This window comes from Archocentrus centrarchus, chromosome 7 (genome assembly GCF_007364275.1).
Source record: "Archocentrus centrarchus isolate MPI-CPG fArcCen1 chromosome 7, fArcCen1, whole genome shotgun sequence".
NCBI classification, from domain to species: Eukaryota; Metazoa; Chordata; class Actinopteri; order Cichliformes; family Cichlidae; genus Archocentrus; species Archocentrus centrarchus.
In genome coordinates, this window is record NC_044352.1 from 17915353 (window position 1) to 17938741 (window position 23389).

Sequence of the window (23389 nt, forward strand, 5' to 3'; positions counted from 1 at the left end):
GTAATAATGATGGGAGGGAAATTGCACACTGATATCACTTTATGTGCGGAGTAGTTCTCTGGCTTTCGGTCCTTCTTTTCCATCTTGCAGGAAAAGGTCTTGACACCAGCCCACTCTGTATCTCCTACATGGAAACTTTCCTGCTTTATAAAACGCAGTAATTACCACATCAAGTCATACATGTCTTTTTCCCCACATTTCAAGTGGGAAAAGTAGTGAGTTGAACCTAAAATGCAACTGTTCCACATGTACAAGCATAGCTACTGATTTATACACACACACACACACACACACACACACATATGCAGGTGTAGAAACATACCCCTGCATTAAGGCAAACCTGTGTGTGGCTTCCATCTCACAAAGAGCAAAGACAGCCCAAAAGAGAAAAAAACACAACATTAAACCAATTTCAATGAACTGCATGCATTTCGAGTTAGTGGATCCAGCCTTCATAGTAATGTCAATGCCACCATGCACCTACAAAACGTCCCAACCTCCTCCTTCCCAGACCCCCAGACCAAGCTCTCACCCTCCCTCTCACACCAGCATGAGAGAGCACTACAACTAGAGTTGCATCCACTTTGGTTTTTTTGCAAATGGGGGTGAGAGGCTGTTACCATGTCAGTCGGCATGGCCTCTTATCACACCATCAGGCTACCCTCAGATTCTCTTTCCAGATGGAGGTGAGATAGGGCTTCAGAGGCCCAGACCCCCGCAAACACTGAGATCATGGAGGCCTCTCCTGATCTCCTACCTGATGGAGATTCTTTAATGTGGGCTCAGGTTTCACTCGTCTCCCCTGCCTGGCTAGGCCTGCGCTGCTTTCAAGATGCAGGCGTGTTCAGGCCTCTTAGACCCTGGTTCTGATGGCCCCACCACTGCTCCATGTCAAGGTCAAGCTCGAGGTCAAGGTGTTGTTATGGTACGCAAGTAGTGTTCCCGCACTGGTCTCACCATGAAAAGCAAGTACTGTAGTGGGTCGCATACAAAGAGTTTGACAACCGTGCAGCTGGCCCACAGTGGAACATAAACACTGCCACTCACACTGTGCTTAGAGAGAAGGAGAGGGAAGGACGATGAATCATAAGACAAAAAAAATTAGAGATTAGTTAGAGATCAAAAAGACTGGGAGCTGAGAGATAGAATCCCATGCACTTTTTAGTGTTGTTGCGCAAACCTTTATTTTGGACTTGCATGAACATAGTTCTTTTTTTACCGTGGGGCTTTTAAGTGATTGATGGATATCATTACAAGTCCCACCAGTAACACTTTCGCAGCCTTCTTCTGATGTGTTCATGTGTGTATAAATTTCAACATTCATTCTCATGTACTGCTCTTTTGAATGCAAGAATACCTACATACTTATGTCTGTGTGTGTATGTGAATATGTCAAAACAATCTCCACATTAGGAATAGCTACTGCAGATTCCACCCGTATCATTTGTACACTGGCACACCTTGGCTGGACCCGGGGAACTCACCACCATTCCACAGAGAGCCTTCTATCATTCCTCACCGGATTAGAGACAAAAAAAAAAAAAAGGGAGACAGGGAAAGAGAGAAAGCTGGAGAGAAGGACTGATCTTTTACATTCTGGAGCTGGCAGTGTTTTAGCTGCAATTTCTGCTGAAATAATAGAAGTTTTAAAATTGCTACTATGTTCTCTCTCACCCTCTTTGCCTCTGCTCATTTCAAACCTGACGTCAATTTGAAAAGACACAAGCAGTCGATGCACGCTAGTGAAACGCTGTTTGAACAAGAGGAAAGTTCAGAAAAAACACATGTGAAGCACACACACTGTCCGACTCACTTACAGATGCACGCTGCCTCTCCATGGGAGTTAATGAGTTTGATACATGAGATATATTTTTTTCAACAACAGTCAACTCCACCTAGTGGTGTTTGTACTGAATAGATTTCTGGCTGCAGTGAGGAATGGACTGTTATGAAGGAAACAGTACACCAGCAATTGTTTATCTGCACTGAGTCACTTTGCCCTGAGATTGCTGGGGAAGGGAGGATCGATACTGAGGTTGTGGATACGACTCCCACAAAAGCTACAAACTGTGCAGACAGCTTTGCCTCTGAGATCTGGCTGTGTGCCTTTGTGGCACAGACTGTCCATTGCTAGAGAGCAGTTGAAAACTGTGTTAGTACGTCTCCTCTGCACCTCTTGGCCTGGCATCTGTGAGCCTAGCTCACACTTGCTTTCACCCAGCATGTGTTTGCTCAGATGAAGGAAATTATGTAATTAGCCTGTGAGGGATTGTTTTCTTTTACTCTTTACCCCCCTTTCTCTCACTCCGTGCATTTACCCTTCTGTCTCTCTTTCCCTCCATCTTCTTTTTTTTTTGCACTCACCCTGTCTCTTAGTCCTATGACAGCAGGAGATGGTTCCAATTTAAGCCAAGCCACACCCTAGCTCACCTCCTTCGTTAATTGCCAGAGACCATCAGTAGAAGAAAATGAACACTTGTCATACAGCTCCATCTAAGCTGTTGAAGAGCAGCTTGGCTAAACATCAAAGGGAGAGTCTGAGAGGTGTAATAGGGAGTGGACATAGAAGCTTTGGGTGTGTGGGGGGGTTGTGTCTGGCTGAGTTAGGCTGGGATGTGTGCTGGGAGATGGGTTCAGGGGTACACACAGGCAGTATCGGGGGAGGGAAACCTGGCATTTTGCTCTCTAATTCCAGCCGGCCTGGAGGCCTGGAGCGCTAAGAAGGGCCTCACTGTTGCTCTCTGGATCAGCCAGGTATTGCTTACATAAAAAGCAAGTGAAAACAGCTGTAGGGATAATTAGCTTGATTCTCCATTACATGCCATGAGGGCCAATAACTAAAAAATGGAGTTTTGTTTGGGTTAGAGCTGTAGCCCCAACCAGGAGGAAGTTGTAAAAGTCAGGCAGAGAAAAGAGAGGGGGGGAGAAATTGAGGGATAAAGGAGCGAGCTCTTGAAGCAATTGTTGCAGAGGAGATACTTTCTCTTCCTGATGTAGACCACATTTAAAGGCTTTTAAAAGGCTGTGATTTTAGGACGATGGGATTGGCATGTGATCTGGATCTTTTTTTTTTTTTAGTACTTTTAGTTCACAGTATTGTGTGACTTCAGATTAGTTCTTTCAAACTGATCCACTTTTAATTTCACTTTTGGCATACTACCTTAAGCACTGCCTTGGAACTGACCTTCCTTCCTTTCTTTTTTTTTGTTTTTTTTAGCTTTTTATTTGTTTTTAGCATCATTGAGCATATGTAGTCACCACTAGTGTAAGGCTCTGCAGTTAATAAATCAGACATATGATAAGCGATTTCTTGGCAGCAGTTTCAAAACATAGTATGGTATGGATATGTAGGTCTGCATTTACACAGTATCTCAGCAGAAAGCATGCATGACTATTTAGAAGGAACAGCAAGAAAATCCCCTCCATCTGTAGTTGTCACTCCTCTGCGCCTGTATTTCACCCTAAATATCTTCATCGTCATACAACCAAATGACTTGTTTTATGTCTCTCCTCTTGGTAGAGTGAGCTCAGGGCGGGGGGTGGGGGTTCTGAAACTTTGTACTGGTAATTGAATTTGGTGTGTTTCTCTTTTTTTCTTTAGGAGTGATAGAACACCAACCACAGGGGTAATTCCAAGTGAAAGAGCAGCACTCTAACATTGGTGGTCCCAAAACTCTGCAAGGATCCATTTAACAACCAGTTTATATAAGTACCACTTAAAGACAAGAAGGGTTTCAGCCACTTGCATCCAGACTGAGATTTTGTATCCAGTCCTCGGGACAGACTAGAAGATAACAAAGCAAAATATCCACTTCCTGGATGTTTTCTACACAATGTTTCTATAAAAAGTGGTCACAAAATGAGGTTCAAGGCAGTGTATTAATTCATTTGTTAATTTATTTACTTGCTTAACCTGAAATAGACATCTGATGTTGCTGATTTTGATACTAATCATTTTTCATCTCCAGACACAATATGAGAAAATGTTTACATGTTCCATCCCACCATCAAGCAAGCCAGAAGTGGAGGGGTAGGAAGCAGGATGAAAGTCACGCATAGGGGAGATAGGAATGGCTGTTTGAGATTTTGCCAGTTAAAAGTATGAAAGTTAAAAGTATTAGTAAATATTTTTTTTTTTCCCTCCCAGTAAAAAGTGGTACAATTTAATAATGGAAGGGTATCGGATCTGTTGGATGAGTGTCAGGTGTTAATGTTTCGGTTTATCGGTAGCCGCTCTTTGAAGATTTGGGTCAGGGTTTGCATATTACTCTGCAGTTTATCACATTCCAACACTTACAGTTTTCATTTTGCCAGACTGTTACACATAACCACTTTCTCTTCCTCCACATGTCTGGCAAACATCTCCTTCTCACCTCATCCTCCTTTTTTTTTTTTTTTTTTTGCAATCCTGCCTAAGGAAATATCTGCAGACTGTTTATATCACTCAAAGAATATCCACTTGAGCAAGTAATTTAAAGGACACAAATAGTCATAAGAGCAGCTAAAGTAATAATGACAGTTGTCACCTTACCAAGTTGAAATGGCACTTTCTGCAGTGACATGCAGATGGCTTTCTGTTTTCCTGCACAAAACTGTGGACAGTGACCTTTTGGTTGAAAAGGCTTTAAGCACCCTGTCAGAGCCATCTGAGCTCACTCAATTATCCAGCACGTGGTTCTGTCTGACATAATATGCTTTGCTTTATCACGCTTGTAAAGCTGGGGGAAAAAATCGTGACCACAAAGGCAGAACTTCAAATAAGAAACAAAAAAAATTTCATATAATTTTAACACGCTGTCACAACACGCTGACATGTAAAATAATCACAGGTCGATAAGCATACACACATTCGCGACCACATAGCAGCACACTTCCTCATTAACAACTCGAACGCAGGCGTCACATGTGAGTTTGTGTAGTGAATGCGTCTGTTGTCTGGAGGTAGTGAGGTGCTGACAGAGAAGAAAGAGGAGCAGTCTTCAAACACATCCACAGGCAGGTCGTGCTCTCCATTATGCCCTGCCGGGGGCCATATTTGTTGATTCTTGGGCCTCCAAATCATTAATTTAAGTGCAGTCAACGGCAGAGAAACCTGAGAATGGCCTCTAACACACATAGCAAATTCACACACACACACACACATGCATATATATGCACACATTTATTTGGTAAAACTTACATGCAAGAAGAGTTACGTGTACACATGCACATATGCACACCCAGCATTGCATAACAAATGATTTCACTTTAATTGCTATTCCTGTTTATTTACTTCTGGCTGTAATGGATGGTCCTTTTTTTTTTTTTTTTTTTTTTTTTTTTGCTGAGCAGCCAATCAAAACGAGGCAGAAAAAGTGTAAGCGGACAGGCAAATCTGGACACATTCATTGTAATTTGACATTTCTCTTTATACGCAGCACACACTGACCCAAGATGCGACAGTTAAATACCATTAATCATGTGCAACTCAAGAATTTGGGGATCTTTGTATGTTTACCTGGGCATATCTCTGGTCCTCAACATACAAAGTTTGTCTTAATGTTCTTTCACTATGCCCTCCCTGAGTGACTGATGATAATGTCTTCAGTGATTGGTAGTTATTTTGGGGCCTGTTTGCTCAGCCAATGAGGCGCCCCCAGCGTACCAGACATACATCATTGTTTCACAGCCCTCAGGAAAGAAGTGAGTTGTTACTGACTGCTGTGCGGCCTGAGTAACAGACACATTCCAATACAGTTTTTTTTTTTCTTTTTATTAATGAGCACTTGATGTTTGAGCTGCTGCCAACTGCATTTAGAGAAATCTTAAAGAGCTCTGGAGACTTGCCAGAAAGTTACAGGAAGAAAATGGTCAAGCTATAACATTAAAAACACAAAATGTCCACACTAGACTTTATTGTCTGACTTCTATTTGCCAAGCAATGTAATTCTGTGATGTAACCTCTTTGGAGATGACCATGTAAATTAAAAACAACCTAATATCACTGGCTAGAAAATGCTTATCTATGTGCAACCCTTTGTGGCATACAGAGTTTAACATTTGTTTTTTTTTAATTCTTTGTGTTTGACATATTTTACTCACTTTGTTCTCAATGTTTCTTTCTGCAGCTCGTGGAACCAGACACCAGGTTTCAACTACAAGAATACAGATACACCAGCCCATATACCCCCACCATTGTGACCACCAGCCCTGATTAAAAGCAGATATAAGTGCACACTCCAGCACCCACCATTACACTTGGATTGTGGTAAAAATCAGTATTCAAATGGACATAAATTAGTTATCCTGAAGTTGACATGCAGTAGCCCACAGAAGACCTGGGACCACTGTGGGTGAACGCCCCTCATCAGTGCATCTGCCATCAGTGTGGAGTTTCGACAAGCAGTCTGCTTCCTTCATTTCCCCAGTTTTTTTTTTTTTTTTCTTTTAAGCTGGAAGCTGGATTAATTTAACAGTACTGTGGTGCTATAGAGTCCTGGCTTTTCATCACAAGCCCCCAAAACAACTGTGTGACTACAAGTGTGGCTAAACTGAGCCAGTGGAATTGGCAGTAAACTCAAGCCAGCTCCAGACTCTTTTATGGTAGCGTGAAAAGTATTCACTTTTGCAGCTAAATATCACACTTGTGTAAATATGACAACATGGACCTTGTAATCCATAATCCACAGAAACCTTCTCAATGCATTGTGCCAAAGGAGACATCTGCTGAGACGAATGACAGAAATGACACTGCAACTGAATTATTTATGTAACCATCCCAGTTATTTAATCGCGTATCTCCCATTTCCTGACAAGAAAGATCACCAAGAAAAGTTTGATGATTAGTTTCCATCTTTTCAAAAATAGGGAGGGAAACACAGCTGACCTCAGACAGCCAGTTTATTGTAAGAACAGTCTGTATACATTTCTCCTTGTGTTCTTCTTGCCTCTCATTGTCTCTTTTATGTTTTGACTGATTTTCTACAGCTGAAACTATTTGAGTGCCACTCTTTCTTTCTTTTTTTATTATACCAGCTACATGTGACTTATTATTCTGATTCTAACAAGTGATGTATTATGTTATTGTCTACTGATCTGTGAATCTGAGTGGCTAATCTGATCATAATGAAGTGTCTTGCATTAATACTTTTTTTCACTGTATTCAAGCTTGAGCTGATGTGATGATAATGTACAGTTGCAGTTTAATTTAGCAGCATAGCAGTGTTTTCATTTGGTTGTTACCTAATATGTACAGTTTTCATACTGTGTGTGTGTGTGTGTGTGTGTGTGTGTGTGTGTGTGTGTGTGTGTGTGTGTGTGTGTGTGTGTGTGTGTGTGTGTGTGTGTGTGTGTGTGTGTGTGTGTGCACTTTTGTGCTGTGCTCTCTTGGTTGTGATGACTGTGAAAGTTTGGGGGTAACAGTATTCGCCCTCGACTGTGTCCACAGTTGTTTGCGGTGATCAGCTTGTTTCTGTTGTTTGAATAAAATGTTTTCACTAGAACTGCATCATGTGCTTTATCAGAAAGACAACAATGTGAGCATTAACGCTGGCAGTGTTATTGGTAAATTTGAGGGCAAGAATGAGCAATTTTCACAAGTTTAAAGTTTCACCGTCACTAATGGCATCTACAACAATAGCCTCTTGCACTGCTCGAGAAAGTTTTTATTTATTTTTTTTTCCCAGTTTTCATGGTCTACCAGTTCTCTCTTTCTCTCCTTCTCCCTCATAAACTCAGCCAGATGTTGCCCAGTTTTCTTCCTAGGGGGACTTGTGGGGAGGGAGGGTAGCGAGGCATGGTGGTGGTGGTGTGGTGGGGGGGGGGGGTCAGAAATGTGGCCGAGGATGTTTTAAAGTGTTCTCTGACACAGCCACAGTCTCCACCATCCACTATGGTAACATTAGTGAGCAAAACATCCCCAGGACTCAATTCTGATACAGCTATGATGGCACAACAATATTATTACAGTCCTACACACTTTGTGAAAAAGCCAACACCTCTTCTGGCAAAGATAAGATACTTACAAAAGTATTGGTGGTGAATTTAATTGTAATAATAAGATTTAACATTTAATAAACACAAGGTACAGGGTTTTAAAATTTAGATAAATCATGCATTGACAGATCTATCCAACCACGGTCACTATGGGACTCGAGTCTATGGCAGCTAATGCTGGCCCAGACACAGCGGAACACTAAGGACAGGTAGGCAGTCCATCACAGGGCCAAACACCACACAGAAAGGACTTTGCCAACCAGCTGGTTCTTTCATCTATGAGCGAATAGCGGTAATCACTGCTCCACCATGCATAAAAATGTAAAAATATAGCTTTGTGTCCCTTTATACTGAGTAGCTCATTCAAAAGAAAATACAGCTTGCACTTGGATTTTGTCCAAGTGCTGTAAAAAGTCACAAAGGAAAGCTAGCTAGGAGCCAAATTAGGCATTTTCCATCACATACTGTAAAGGAAAGGTAGCAGATCTGCAAGACTGATGGTGCTTGATTAAGGCAACTAGGTCAGTATAATCATTTCCTCCTATCAGCTAAAGCAAGTCTTTCTTTTGGCCTACAGCCAGATATACAGGTGACTGCCTCCTTCCATTAATTTTTGCATTGTTTTACTTCTTTCACTGACTGTTATCCTGTCTCTATTTTCAACAAATTCTCTTCATCGCGATAGAAAACAACACCTTTCACTCTTGAAGGCGTACACACTCAGGAATCTATAGTGTGACATAAATGATTGCACACTTTACCTTCAGACTTTACTCAATGAAAAATATCGAACTATAAGCTGACAGATCCCTGCAGCATGTTTTGAGATAATGTACCATAAAATAATAATTATGCCTGGGAGCCATTTATAATGACTGTAATGCTCACAGGTTCTTAGGTGATGAGAGCAGCCTGTATAAGCACATGATATGGACCTGCTTGTCTTGATTTTACTGAGTGGTAACCCGATCTGCTGCCGGTGAAAATCCAAACTCTGCTCTGGTATGGATAGGGTAATAGCCTCGAGTGCTTTATAAGTTTGTTTTAGGTAATAGAGACGCTTGTTTTGTAACAGCCTGTTCCACCCTTTTCTCTCTCTCTTTTTTTTTTTTTTTTTGCTCGCTTCTCTCTCCCTCTCCCTAATTTCAACTCCGTTGAAATTCCTTGGTTGTTGAAAGTTGGTGACTGGAAGAAGAAAAGACGGATTTGAGGAGAAATGTGAAGCGCATGCGCCATGTGAAGGTTTTGCTCCGCGCATCAATGCAGCAATGTGCTAGTTTGTGAGAGGAGGCGACTGGGGAGCAGGTGAGAGAGAGGGAGAAGAGAGAAAAGAGGGAGGGATAGTTTTCTGCACTTCAACACAGACGGTGTGGGAGGACGACGCACTTGGAGCTTCAGAAAAGCCGCTGTTGTTCACACGCTGTGCTCTTTTCCTCTCCCTGGCACCGTGCGCACTCGCCAAGCCGCACTGTTTGGAGATAGTCCGCGCGGAAAGTTTTTGGAGCATAAAGTCTGGAGCCGATCAATTAATGTTTGTAATTGTTTTTCTTTGGTGAGGCGGATGAATGACTTTTTTGCGTGTGAAGACTATTAATTCGAGTTGGGGAATTGTCTCGAGTCGTGTTTTTTGAACAGAATGGAAGGTAAATTGACAAGTCGATTGTGGCGAGGATCACCGTGTGGATCTTTCCGCAGGTAAAACACGCTGTGGCGTGAGCGTGTGATCGGCTGGATTTAATTGTCTCATTTTTCTTTTGATATAGCTTAGCTGGATTCTGGAACAGTTTTTCACTTGGATAGACAGTTTCATGCCGCTTTTAATTAGAAGCGAATCAAGAAAGTAGGTTTCCGCCAGTGGCTCTTTGGGTTGCCGTAGGCTGTTTTATTTAATAGGTACCGCAAAGTCACGCACTGAATTGTTAAAGGAAAGGACTCTTTCCCCACACTGTCATTTGAAACTTTATCCATCCCGCTGCTTTCTACCAGACTTTTAAGCTGTTAAGCGCACGGAGCGCTTGCACTGAGTTTTTTGAGTCGTGCGCCAAACACCAAATCTGAAGAACTCTCAGCTTTAACTCTCTTGAGTTACACTTTGTTCATCCCAACCAAGCATTTTCCAAGAGATTCGGGAGGAAAAAAAAAAACGACGATACTTGCCATCAGTGCAGCGGAAAAGGAAATCTTAAATCCACCTGGCCTGCACTGGGATTATTGGTTTGATATCGTCTGCAGAGAGTGGATTACAACTTCTAACGGGCTGAGCTCCCCGGTGAGTAGCCTATACGTCTCCTAGTTTACTCAGTTTTCCATCCAGCCACAGTTTATCTTAAAGAGGGGAAAATGTGTGTTTCAGTGTGTTTTTGAACTTGCACAGGGTCTGGATGTGGACAAAAGTTCGTGACAGATGTACTGTAACCCCCCCCCCCCAAAAAAAAAAAAAAATATATATATATATATATATATATATATCGTATAGACTGATAACCATATGTCAGTGGATTGATGTGCAAACAGTGAATTGAAAAATAACCATATTATTTGTTAGAAATGCGTATGATTACTGTATAAAAGCCCGCTTTTCAACTAATAATATTCCATTGTTAACTGAACAGTCAATGTTCTTTGCTGCTCTCCTGTTCAACTCCGTGTACCTGGCTCCCTCTCCTGGTTTTTTGTAAACATCTGGGCACACATGAAAAGACGGTCATCTTGTGCTGTTAAATACAAGCAATTTGTTAAATACAGTCATTAGTGTGTGTTTATATATATATATATATATATATATATATATATATATATATATATATATATATATATATATATATATATATATATATATATATATATATATATATTAGTGTGTGTGTAGATGGAAATGTGTACATCTGCGTGTGTTTATATACTGTAAAGTGTGTGTGTGTGTATAAGATATACAATATTCTTTTTTTTTTTTTTTCAATAAAAAATTCCTTTCGTATTACCACCACTCCACGCATCCACAGCTCAATAAAACCTATTCATTTTTTCATTTTGTTCATTGTAAACATGTATAATATCTGTCGGCTGTAACTATAGTTTCTTAAAAAATAGACCAGTCATTAAATTCAGTATGCTATAACTCGACACTGATCGCATAATACTTTTCCTTCACATTTTCACCAGATATTGTCGCTGAAACTTTTTTAAATAAGCTGCTTAATAATAAATTAGTTTGGCCAAGCGTCCCAACAACAGAAGGCCAAAATTATCTGGGCCCAGGTTTGAAGTTAAGTATTCCCAGTTATGTTCTAGTACAAAAAGGCGATGCCCCCCCCCCCCCCCCCCCCCCCCCCCACACACACACACACACACACACACCACATTTGCGTACTCTCACGGTTTTAGTGCCATATGGCACTTTAAAATAGGCTCTGAAATTAACCTTGACTGAAGGTACTGCCTACTGTTTTATCATTCTAGCTGAAATTTGTTGAGTTAGTTAGATACCACTTTGACTGACAAAACTCTGCAGGGTAGCCATCAGTCATCCGGCCACGTCCTATGTGTATCTCGCACGGGTCAAGTCGTTTCCGAGGGTCACTGAGCGCAGGATTTACGTACAGTAGCTTACGCAAAATTAATATTAAAAAAAACAAACATATTTACAATAATAAAGTATAGTTGCTGCTGTCGATGAAAGAATATTTACAGTATTTATCCACTGTTCTTTGTTCTTAAAACAAACACTCGTCTTTGCTCTGAGAGGGTGAAACTAAGATGTGAATTGTCAGATCAATGCGCACACCGACTGTATAGCTCCATGACGGCTCATTTGACTTAGAATCTGCAAAACGAACCGTGTGAGTCACAGGTCACAGCCGCTGTTCAGCAAATTGTTTTGCCAAAAATAATATTTAATTGATGAGCTTAATTATCCATAAATTAAAATGTTTTAAAATATATATTTTAAAATCCGCTTCCTTTCAGGCGTAACAGCTCCAATTAGTGGTTTAAAATCAGTGTAAAACCGCCGCCCTCAGTGGATTATTGCTTTTAATTTATGTGGAAGAACTGCGAAGAACATAACTTCACCAACTATTACTGAGGCGGCACGCAAACCAAAAGCACGTGTTCGTGTGTGCGTTGTGTGCGAGTATGCGCGCGCTGGTTGAGTGATGGTGAACTTGGCCTCGTCTTTAATGAGTCTTAGGCAGGCCCAGGTCTCCACGACTCAACCCTGGAAAATAATGCAGCGTGACAAATTAGACCTGCTCTGGATCCCAAAATTCACACACGACCAAGATGGATGGCTGGCACATCGGTTTAGCTCTCAAATTTAGGAGTAATTATTTGGCCTAATTTTCTGCCTAAATGGCAACAAAGCTGAGCAGTTGTATGCAGATAATTGACGTTTTCTTTTAAGTTCTCTGCAGTTTTCCTTGCGCAAAAGTTGCGCAGCATCAGATCTTCATCTCCCCACCTGGCTACTGTCAATCAGGTTCATTTTCAATTAATATGTAGGAAAATTAAACTGAATATAAGCCAATTATATAAAGATATGCCCATTAGGTCTCCGCGTCAGATTACACATTTAATCGCCACGTTTTGCAGTTACGGAAAAAGAAACAATTTAAAAGTCAAATTTCTTTTTTTAAATTTACGAGGATTTTTTTTTGTTTCTTACAATTAATTAAATAAACCACAATAAAAATTTTTTTTTTAAAAATTAAACATTTTTATTGCATTTTTTCCCATATGTGTTCTTTACATAAAATAAACAAAACCTTGTCAGCAATAGAAAATAAAGGTGGGTCTGCCAGGAAAAAAAAATTATATAAATGAACTAGTATGGCAACAGCTATGTTTTATTTTTATTGGTTTTGGATTTTATTTACCTTGTTTACCAATTCTTCATTAAAATACATTAATATTTGTTTAAAAAAAAGGTTAAAATAAATTACACACACACACACCCTGTCTCACGGGCCCTTTCTAGTCTGTTTGTAAAGTGAAATATCTGGAATGTGTCTTGCAGGAGTTTCATGGTCATTGTGTCTTCTCAGGCTGTATGTCTATCAGTCTTGTGTGATTCACACTCAGATATGTTGCCAAATGACTGCTCTGCTGTGCAAGCAGTGATGGTTGCAGGGTTTTCATCATGCACTCAGACAACTTTAGCCTTTTGCATGTAAATGAGATGTGCAGCAATACAGCTGAAAGAACATTTTCTTTACACGTGTATAATTGTGCATTAGAAACAACCATCTAGTCAAGCAGGCAGACTGACAAGCATCCTGTTCTCTGTTCTCCTTCAGATCACTGGCAGTATGAACCTGGGGCTAGGCTGTGTGTGTCGGCCGGTTTGCTGGCCCTTTGGCAGCGTGTTGGACTCCAGACACTGTGTCTTTGCCCTCACGCTCCTCACTCTCCTCATGCAGGTGGTGGTGGAGGCCAACTCATGGTGGTATGCATTAATTTTCTTTCCATATGCCAGCAATTCTGTGAGTCTTAATTTGTTCAGTTTGCCTTTGAAGTGTGTTTACTTGTCCTTCTTTCTCTTTTCCGTCACACACCAAATTGTAAATATGACAACTGTGCCTAAAAAGACTTGGCAAAAAGTTACACATAGGTGATACTGATTAAAAAAAAAGTGTTTATATTTCTTCCTCTGTTTCAAAGTCACTTTGAGGTCTGTGTGCATGTGTTCAGTTGCACCCCATATGAAGTCATACAGCATACTCGGTGTATAACATTTGCTTTTCTGGAAGCCTTTCTCTCCCATATTTTCTTTCTCACTCATTGCCAAACCAAAATTATGAATATTATAAAAAACATAGAATGCTGCGGTTTCCGAGTCTACGTCCAAATATTTGACAACACAGTCACTGTGTGTGTGTATACATGTCCTGCTTTCATTAAAGCGATAAGTCTATATTTTCACATTATGCTTAAACACACCCAGCACTTCTGATAAACACAACTCTTAACATCCAGTAGCTCTTTCTGTGTGAATATTGTTGAATATTTGTGTATCCCAGTCAGAGTGCGTGTTCAAGAACATGGACCATTTAACCCAAAACTTAATCTAAAATATTTTTATAACTTCGGAGCAGATCAAAGCAAACAGTGACATACTTTGCTGCAACAATTGTATGAAAATAATTGATTTTGAGATTTATACAGATAAACATTTAAACGGGCCAGCTATTTAATGCAGTAGGAAACTGCATTAAAGTTTAAATAAGTCAGATCAGTCCAGCTGAGGACTCGCACAGTACCACAGAGCAGACCCTGGGAAGCCGAGTTTGTGGTACACACTGTGTGTCTTTCAGTTTCCTCTTTGAGAGGACACACAGGTGTGAATGATTTAGAGTGTTGGAGTAGTGGGTGTGCTCACTGCATGTTTGTGAGACAGAGCATCAGACTGCATGACCCCCCCTTCCCCCTTCCCCCCCATCTCCTCCTTTCTACTGTGTGCCTATTTGTGTATATCTGTGTGTGTGTTTTTTTATGTATTCTCTCTGTGTTTCCTTGCTGCTGAGTTTCCTTAGTCTATCAGGTTACACTAGGGGCTAATTGTCTCTCTCTAGGGACTCAGAGATGGGCCGCTCTAATTGTCCTGTGGCCTGGAACCAGATGCTTATGCTGGTGTTCCCCCCTCTGTCTCACCCTCTTTGAGCTGCATTTGTTCCTCTGTCTCTCTCTCTAAGTCTGTTCTTATTTCCATTTCTTTCTCTTACACAAAATTGAACAGAACAATTATTTTAGCAGAAATGATCAGTTCCTCTCTGTGGTGCTATAAAAAGCTAAACAACTCTTGAATTATACTCTTTGGTTGATTGAGGAAATGCACTTCAGAAAACATGTGAAAACCATTTTTTTTTTTCCTCTCCCCGATTGGATTTTTTTTTTTTTTTAACGTAGTAAGCTACATGCTCTCTTTTAAGACATACTAGCCTTTACATAACTTAAAGCTAAGAAGAAAAAACATCTTGAAACACACATATATGCACGTTTTATGAAATCTATATAAAATCAACATTTCTTTAATATATGTCCTGTTTTCAAATAAATTGAGCAAAGCGCTGATTAGACAAGCAAGATCAAAAATAGGTGCAAAAAGCACAAAAAAGCCATATTAAAACAACAACAAAAAACACTATAACAAATAAACTGCAGAAAAAGATAAAGTTTTTAAAATAAAATACTAAGATGACTAAAAATGTCCTTTAAAATATATGTTAAGGTTTTTTTTTTTAAGTGCCACAAGAGGGGTAACATTTGATTGTGAGAGGAAGGCCGGCACTCCCGCCAACAAAAATCTCCTTTATCCGCTAACCCCAATTGTGGAGCAGTTAAAAGCAGTTGCTCTGAGGATTTAAGAGACCTAGCGGTAGACTAGGGGCAGAGAACTTCTTAAATGTACCCAGGAGCTAACCCATGCATGTCTTTATAGACACATAAAGAACCTTAAACTCAGTTTTAAATTGACAGTTTTAGCAAGCGTAGGGAATCTAGAAATATCAGCTGTTTCCATATCCACAACAGCTTTGCATCTTTATTCATTATTTAATCTTGGCATTTTTTGCCTCCTAAAACCTCTGAATAGTTTTAAAATAAAAAGTAGTTACACTGCTCACAGCTCCATACAGTTTGCAAGTGGTGATGCAGGGACATGAGTCCCAAGAACCTGACTACAATGGTGTTATTGTAAGCTTAGCCTTTTCTTTTAATTCATACATCCTTGTTTTACTCTTTAAATTTTCCTTATGTATCCTCCTCTGACTACTCTTTCCCCCTTGTCTAAATTTAATTCCCTGTATATTCTTTGTTCCAAATGACTTCCAAACTGACTGTCCTGTGGCATTAAAGGATAAGAGTGTACAGGGTTTTACTCCACCCAGTAACTAATTGCACCTCTTTCCACTGATTAACATAGTTTCATCATCAATGGAGAGAACCCAGTCAAGTGAAATCAGCTGCTGATTGTAGTTTTGCCCTGAAAACTTGGATACATTTGTTTTAATGACACATGACTGAAAACACTGCATTATGTCTCCCCTTCATGCAGGTCTCTGGCCATGAACCCTTTACTAATCCCAGAGGCCTACATCATCGGCGCCCAGCCTCTGTGCAGCCAGCTGGTGGGCCTGTCACAGGGCCAGAAGAAACTGTGCCAGCTCTACCAGGACCACATGCAGTACATTGGTGAAGGTGCCAAGACAGGCATCAGAGAGTGCCAGTACCAGTTCAGACATCGGCGCTGGAACTGCAGCACAGTGGACAACTCCTCTGTTTTTGGACGGGTCATGCAAATAGGTAAGAAAGAGGCAAAGGCTGTATACCAGAAACATGGAAACAATGACACAGGAAATTAATAAAAAAACTACATACTAGAAATGTTGAAATGCACATTTTCTGTATGTACCAGGTATACCTTATATCTTTCCTTTCTTTTTTTCTTTTTGACTCACTGACCCTTTTTTGGTTTTGTTTCTTTTTTTTGTTGTTGTTTGTGAAAAGTGTGTGAAATGTGTGGGGCTTCTGATGCTCAGCAGCTGTGTGGAGGGAATAGTTGGTGGGTGAGGTTGCTAGATAAATCACATGTGGCTTTGGCCTGCTAAACCAGCCCCCGATATGGAGCAGGAGGGAGGCAGAGAATCTGCTTTTCCCCCTGATGAATGGGAGACAGTCTAATACACACAGAGACACACACACACACACACACACAGACACAAACTCTGGACTGTAGCTGCCTTTCTCTATTTACAAGTAAGGGGAGTGCAGCGAGTGTATGCACCAATATATCACTTTGTCAGAGATTACATTGTCTGTTTGTCTCTCATAGAAAGTTCAAGAGCTTTCCTGTTGCTAAAATCAAATCCTGTTCTTGGGTCCTATCATTAAACACACTTTGTTCTAGTTTTATTTGAATGTTGGAGCAGCCTGGGATGCTGGTGGCAAAATTTGAATGGGGTCAGATTTTCTAGTTTACTGTGTTTCTCCAGTTTTGGGCATCAAATTTCCTCGAGAGTTTATCTTTTAGTGTTCACACTGGAAAAATGTAATGGAATAAATGTTAAATGGAATTTAATTTGTGGTGCTCACAGCTTTAAAAATAACATTTAATGCATTCAGCAGCATTTTGTTTTTCCAGAAAAAAAAAAACTTCCCATTACTCTGGATTATCTGTTGACGGTTCTCTTGGTGACTTTTTTTTTTTTTTGTTGGTTTTTTTTTTTTATAAAATGAGGAAAGTGGTTCCACTGAAAGTCGATCACACCAGCGTTTGCAGATAATCTGGGTAACTGGGACATTCTTGGGATGGAAGAGGAATTTTTAACAAATATTCAAATGTAATATTCTGAGCAAACAAATATATCTAATTTACTTGTGCTGTATCAGGGTGGTGGCACAGTTCTCAGAGATGTATATGTTGAAACCACTGCACGTAGGCTGAAATGATCCGAACGGAGAGACGGATACCACAACTTTTCATTCATGTTGCGTGGTCATTTAACGCAGTGCACTTCTGTGTATACCTTTTACACTGTTCTCGGTGATTCCGCCTGGTGTGTCTCTGGTTCTTACTCCCTGTCCACAAATGATTCTTCATCAGCAGCCGTTCTCCCATTCCTCTTCTCCCTCCCGCTTCTTCCCCAACAGTGATCCCATCTCAGTCCACCTTGGGCCATGTAAACATGTCCTCCCCTCTATAGTTGTCCATACGAAAGCCTGTCTTACTCTGTCTGCTGGCTTAGGACACTGCTGGTGATTTAAAGCATAGCTCCAGGGGGTGCTGGCGTGGCTGGGTCAGACTCTCTCTCCTGCATGGTTTGGCTAGCTCCAAGGTGGGAGACTTTAGAAAGGCAGCAGCAGTGTGGGAGACGATGGATTGTCTGTCTACAGGTCCGCTATTAGGCCAGTGTCCTCAGGCTGGATTAAAAGTTGTACTAAACTAATAAATCCCCCACTCTCTGATCACTAATGCTCCATTTCCCACCTGGACTTCTATTAGACTCTCCAGAAGGTTTCTTTATTCATCTTTTATTCACTTTTGTCTTTTTCTGCTTTTATGCAATATTAAATGTGCATTTCTTTTCCTATTGTGCTTTTTTTTTTCCCTTTCAATGTCAGTCTTTTTCTTGACTTATCTTTTCACTCGCTTTTGTTTCCCTCCTTTCCCTCTCTTTCCATATGTTATTGTCATTATAGCACAGTCTCTAAAGGTTTGACCCAGCAGGTATAAGAGCTATGCATTTTTATTGTGTAGAAGCCCTCGTCTTCAATGTCAACACACAGCCTCTCATAGTTTGGTAGTCTGTTTCTTCTTTAGTTATTTCTCTCTTTTTGTGTGTGGCTTTGTAGAGTGACAAAAACTGCTTATGTGCAATTTTCTGCCTTTTTTTTTTTTTTGTAAGTCTCCCAAACTCTCGCCTCTATAGAGGAAATGTTGAGGGTAGAAACAGTTGGGATTGATGTGCAGTGGCTCCAGAATAACTCAGTCATGACAGATAAACTTAAAGAACCGTTGTCACTTTCAATTTGGGTGAAATGGCAGAGACTTGTTAAGAAGGATCTCTGTCACTGGAGGGCGCCGTCTTCTCTCTGGCTGAAGCCCAATAACAGCAAACCAGATTACACTCTTCAACATGTTGTTGATGACGACCCTGCAGTGCTTGGCTGAAGCGCTCTGTAATCTTAAGTGTATGGCGAGTGCTGTCATATGACATCACATCTCAAAATGCCATACACTCTCTTAAAGCAAAAATGATGGTGAGATACTCTGAATATAGAAGAAACATACAGGCTTAACCTACAAAAACGGATGCGATGGATTGAGATCATTTTTCTTGTCTGATAGGTCGCAGTGTATTTAAAATTGGACCGCTTTAAACATTTGAATGTTTACGCCGTCTCATATTGTGTCTTATATGACGTGATGTTTGTGTATCTGCAGGCAGTCGAGAAACGGCGTTCACGTATGCCATCAGTGCTGCAGGAGTGGTAAACGCTGTAAGCCGGGCCTGCAGAGAGGGTGAGCTTTCCAGCTGTGGGTGTAGTCGTGCTGCTCGCCCTAAAGATCTTCCTCGAGACTGGCTTTGGGGTGGCTGTGGAGACAACCTCAACTATGGCTATAGGTTCTCCAGGGAGTTTGTGGATGCCCGTGAGAGGGAGAAGAGCTTTCCCAAAGCCTCATACGAGAGTGCACGGCTGTTGATGAATCTTCACAATAATGAGGCAGGAAGGAGGGTAAGATTCTTGAGTCCTGTGCATGCACATGCACGTAAATCATTAACCATTTTTTTTTTTTTTTTAATATTAGAAAGAAGCAGAAAGATGTATAGCGGTAGAGAAATCACAAGTGAGACAGGCCAGGTCAATCAGACAGATCTCCACTGATCATCTGTGTAACAGCTCCATCTGCTCTCCTCTCCTGAGGCTTTGATCTATCAAATGATGGAGTCATTGGAGACAGCTCTGGGGTTTCTTTTCCTTTTAAAACATCTTGAAACCACCTCAAAGGAAACATAATGCCAGATTGCCAGGCTGTACTCTTTCAAGGAGGACAAATCAGTGGACATCACAGCACCCTGGAGACATGGACAGGATCATTCTGTCCTCTCTAGCAAAGTGATGCCTTATGAGATCAAGAGCAGCACATTATTCAAATATTTATACAGACAGGACAGATTTACAGTACGAAGCATGTGGTCAAGTTTTGTTTTGTTTTTTGCAGGTTTTGTTTCAAGAAGAATAATTATGAAACCTGTTATGTTTCTCTCCCCTTCTTCTCCTATTCAAGATTGTGTCAGACCTTGCCCACGTGTCCTGCAAGTGCCACGGAGTATCAGGTTCCTGCAGCCTGAAGACCTGCTGGCTGCAGCTGGCTGACTTCCGCAAGGTGGGCGACGCACTGAAGGAGAAGTATGACAGTGCTGTATCCATGAAACTCAACGCACGAGGAAAGCTGGTGCAATTGCACAGTAGGTTCAATGCTCCCACGAACCATGACCTTGTATACATCGAGCCCAGTCCAGACTACTGCTTGAAGAACCAAAGTACAGGCTCTTTGGGCACAGTGGGGCGCCTTTGCAACAAGACCTCAGAGGGCATGGATGGGTGCGAGCTAATGTGCTGCGGCAGAGGTTATGACCAGTACAAGGCCCAAATAGTGGAGCGCTGCCACTGCAAGTTCCACTGGTGCTGCTACGTCAAGTGCAAGCGCTGCACCAAAATCGTAGACCAATTTGTCTGCAAGTGAGAAGAAGAGTGTTGCCTGTGTGTGTTTGCTTGCAGATGATGGGCACAAATCTGTGTGTATTCATGAGCAGAGGAGCTGAACACAGAGAATGGAAGAAAGAAACTATATAAATTATATTTATAGAGTTAAACAATTATGCCATTGCAAAAAGACTAAAAAAATCATATGTCCTCAGAAACTGAGAGTATTGTGAAATATTTATTTTCAGATTATGTTTTATTTTGGCCCAGTCATCACCAGAAAACTTTTAAACCCTTCAAGTGCCTAAAAGTGGCTGGAAATTTTATACCATGATTCCCTTACCTTTTTTTTTTTTTTTTAAACCACAGAAAAGATTATTTTTCTTATCTGATGGGTCACAGTATTTTTAAAATTGGACTGTGCCTTTCATAGAAGAGTAAGGTTTTAATTTTTGTGGCGTAGTTGAGAAGAGGTCCTTTTTTGTTGTTTGGGAGAGACTATTGAGAGGAGAACGCATGTGCTGTAGTCTATGGATGTCTTTTCACGGGCCTATTCCCAGACCAGCCTTCACATCGTTACCGAAGTCTGCTTGTCCCCCTTCACCACATGTACAGTAAGGAACACTGTTGGTTTGTATGAGTCCTTGGAGTACAATGGGCACAAGAAAGAGGGCTATTTTGGGGATTGGGCCATTTACTAAGCTATCCCAGATGCCTTAGTGTTCCCCAGGTGCTGCAACAAGCCCTCCACCATTATGCACTTTGATACAGAGGCTTAAACATGTCTGTATGTGTCTGTTCAGCTGTTATCATTATATCAATATTATAGCCTACAATTTTTCCATATTACTTCAAATTATCCATTTAACATTATTCTACAATACTTAACAGTTTGAATATATATGGGCAATGTTGTGGTTACAGTGGTGAAATATTCCACACTGTGTATATAGTACGTCTATCCAGCCAGCCAATCAGTAAACTGTATTTATTTACTTTAAACAGATCCTCGTTTAAGCTTTCAGCAGAAAAGCATCATCTTCATGGTAGATCAAGAGTTAGGCAGGCATCCCAAAGTTCTTGGGTCACTTTTTAAAACTGTAATTCTCACTAATGCGGCTTCTCACTGTTTTTGCAAAAGGGAAAAGCACCTTATTGTTGTGGAACCAAGTCTTACTCATGTTTAGCTTTACTGTTACACACATTGTATCACAGGTGTTCAGATTATGATGCTGCCACAGATTTCCAGTACCACTCAGTTAACTGCTCACTATCCCTGTGATGATTTTCACTAGACAAACTATTTCTACCCAATCCAACTATGTATATTTATAAGCTTCTCTGAATTTTGAGGTTTGTTAAACTTTGTTGTGCTATAGCAAATATTTTGTTACTTTTTACAAATTGGCTCAATGCTCTACTTTGTTTCAATAAATACCGAGTGTAAAACCAACAAAGAAGTATTTTACTCAGCGTTTAATCAAGTTGTCTGCACCTTTGAGTTTTTTTTTTCTTTCTTCTAATGAACATTTTCCATCCTTCATATGCATTATTAAATGCATATGCAGAAAGTTTGAAATACACCCACTGGGCACTTTAAGGACATCTTTTTTCTAGTTCTGGGTTGGACACCTTTTACCTTCATAACTGCATTAATTCTTTGTGGCATAAATTCAACAAGGTGCTGGAAACATTCCTCAGAGAGTTTGGTATGTTATGATAGCGTCACACAATTGCTGCAGATTTGATGTGAATCTCCTGTTCCACCGCATCCCAAAGGTGCTCTAATGGATTGAGATCTGGTAACTGTGGAGGCCATTTGAGCACAGTGGCCTCATTGTCATTCTTGAGAAACCAGTCTGAGATAATCTGAGCTTTGTGACATGGTGTGTTATCCTGCTGGAAGCAGCCATCAAAAGATGGACACACTGTGGTCATAAAGGGATGGACCTGATCAGCAACAATACTCAGGTCGATTGTGACATTTAAACAATGCTCAAAGTGTGCTAAGAAAATATCCTCCACACCTTTGCACTATGACCAGTAGCCTGGACTTTTAACATAAGGCAGGATGGATCCATGCGTTCATGTCTTTTATGCCAAATTCTGAGCCTATCTTTTGAATGCCACAGCAGAAATTGAGACTCATCAGACCAGGCAGTGTTTTTTTTAATCTTATTGTCTGATTTTATTGAGTCCATGCAGACTGTAGCCTCAGTTTCTTGTTCTTAGATGTCAGGAATGACACCCGGTATGCTCTCCTGCTGCTGTAGCCCATCTACTTCAAGGTTCAATGTATTTTGTGTTGAGAGATGGTCTTCTGCATACTTTGTGGTTGTGAGTGGTCTGTCTGTGCTCCTCTGACACCAACAAGGGATTTCACCCAGAGAACTGCAGCTCACTGGATATTTTCTTTTCAGATCAGTCTCTGTAAACCTTAGAGATGGTTGTGGGGGAAAATCCCAGTAGATCAGCACTTTCTGAAATTCTCAGACCAACCCTTCTGGCACCAACAACCATGCTATGTTCAAAGTCACTTAAATCACCTTTCTTCCCTATTCTGATTCTCTGTTTGAACTTCAGCAGGCTGTCTTGCCCATGTCTGCATGCCTAAACACATTGAGTTGCTTTCATGTAATTGGCTGATTAGATATTTACATAAACGAGCAGCGGAACAGGTGTACCTAACAAAGTGCCTGGTGAGTGTTTAATACAGATTTTACCACAGATTTTGTAAAACAGGATCTTTTAAACCTTCCAGCATTTGATTTTTTTTTTCCCTCTTCTGTAACAGTAACATTCTGCTATTGGCTCTCCTCAGCTACGGGCAGATTTCGTGACAATCAAACCCACATAGGATGACAGCTTTTTCAGGCGTGTGGTGCACAAAACCATTTTGTTTGAGAGGTTTGGAAGATGGCCTAAAGATTAGGTGTCTCCCTCGGGAATGGTTGAGGTTGTATTATAAGTATTCCTCAACAATCCAGTGACAGTGGATCAGTTAATGGAATGATTAATCACATTGTGTCAGGAGAATAAGAAGAGGGGGATTTTCAATGTGGGGAAAGTGGGATGTCTGGAATATGACTGGGTCTTGTCAGAGACTACTGGTGCTCAAGAGGAGACACAGAAAACAGGAGAGAAGATTGGGTAATGAGAAATGAGGGATTACATGAGGACCGAATGAGAGGGGAGTAATAAGAAGAGGGTT

The 23389-nt window shown here is 40.8% G+C and overlaps 2 protein-coding genes across 2 annotated transcripts in view; both read left to right on the top strand.

The window, feature by feature from the left end:
- Nucleotides 1–7387, top strand: part of LOC115783152 (ERC protein 2-like) — a 157619-nt gene extending 150232 nt beyond the window's left edge. Inside the window, exon 19 of the mRNA XM_030733836.1 lies at nucleotides 6108–7387. The gene's annotated coding sequence lies outside the window, so the exon portion shown is untranslated. The remainder of the gene's footprint in view (nucleotides 1–6107) is intronic.
- A 1875-nt stretch (nucleotides 7388–9262) lies between these two features.
- LOC115783326 (protein Wnt-5a-like) lies at nucleotides 9263–21623 on the top strand. Its single transcript, XM_030734102.1, has 5 exons — nucleotides 9263–10243; nucleotides 13269–13417; nucleotides 16025–16272; nucleotides 18914–19206; nucleotides 19760–21623. Exons 2-5 carry the CDS (start codon nucleotides 13281–13283, stop codon nucleotides 20216–20218), a joined length of 1137 nt encoding a protein of 378 aa, XP_030589962.1. The 5' UTR covers nucleotides 9263–10243; nucleotides 13269–13280; the 3' UTR covers nucleotides 20219–21623.
- The last annotated feature ends 1766 nt before the right edge of the window (nucleotides 21624–23389 follow it).

Coding starts and splice junctions, on each gene's coding strand:
- LOC115783326 (XM_030734102.1), top strand. CDS start 13,281: ATGAACCTGGGGCTAGGCTGTGTGTGTCGGCCGGTTTGCTGGCCCTTT. Junction 13,418..16,024: donor GTGGAGGCCAACTCATGGTG/GTATGCATTAAT, acceptor CCCTTCATGCAG/GTCTCTGGCCATGAACCCTT. Junction 19,207..19,759: donor ATAATGAGGCAGGAAGGAGG/GTAAGATTCTTG, acceptor CTCCTATTCAAG/ATTGTGTCAGACCTTGCCCA.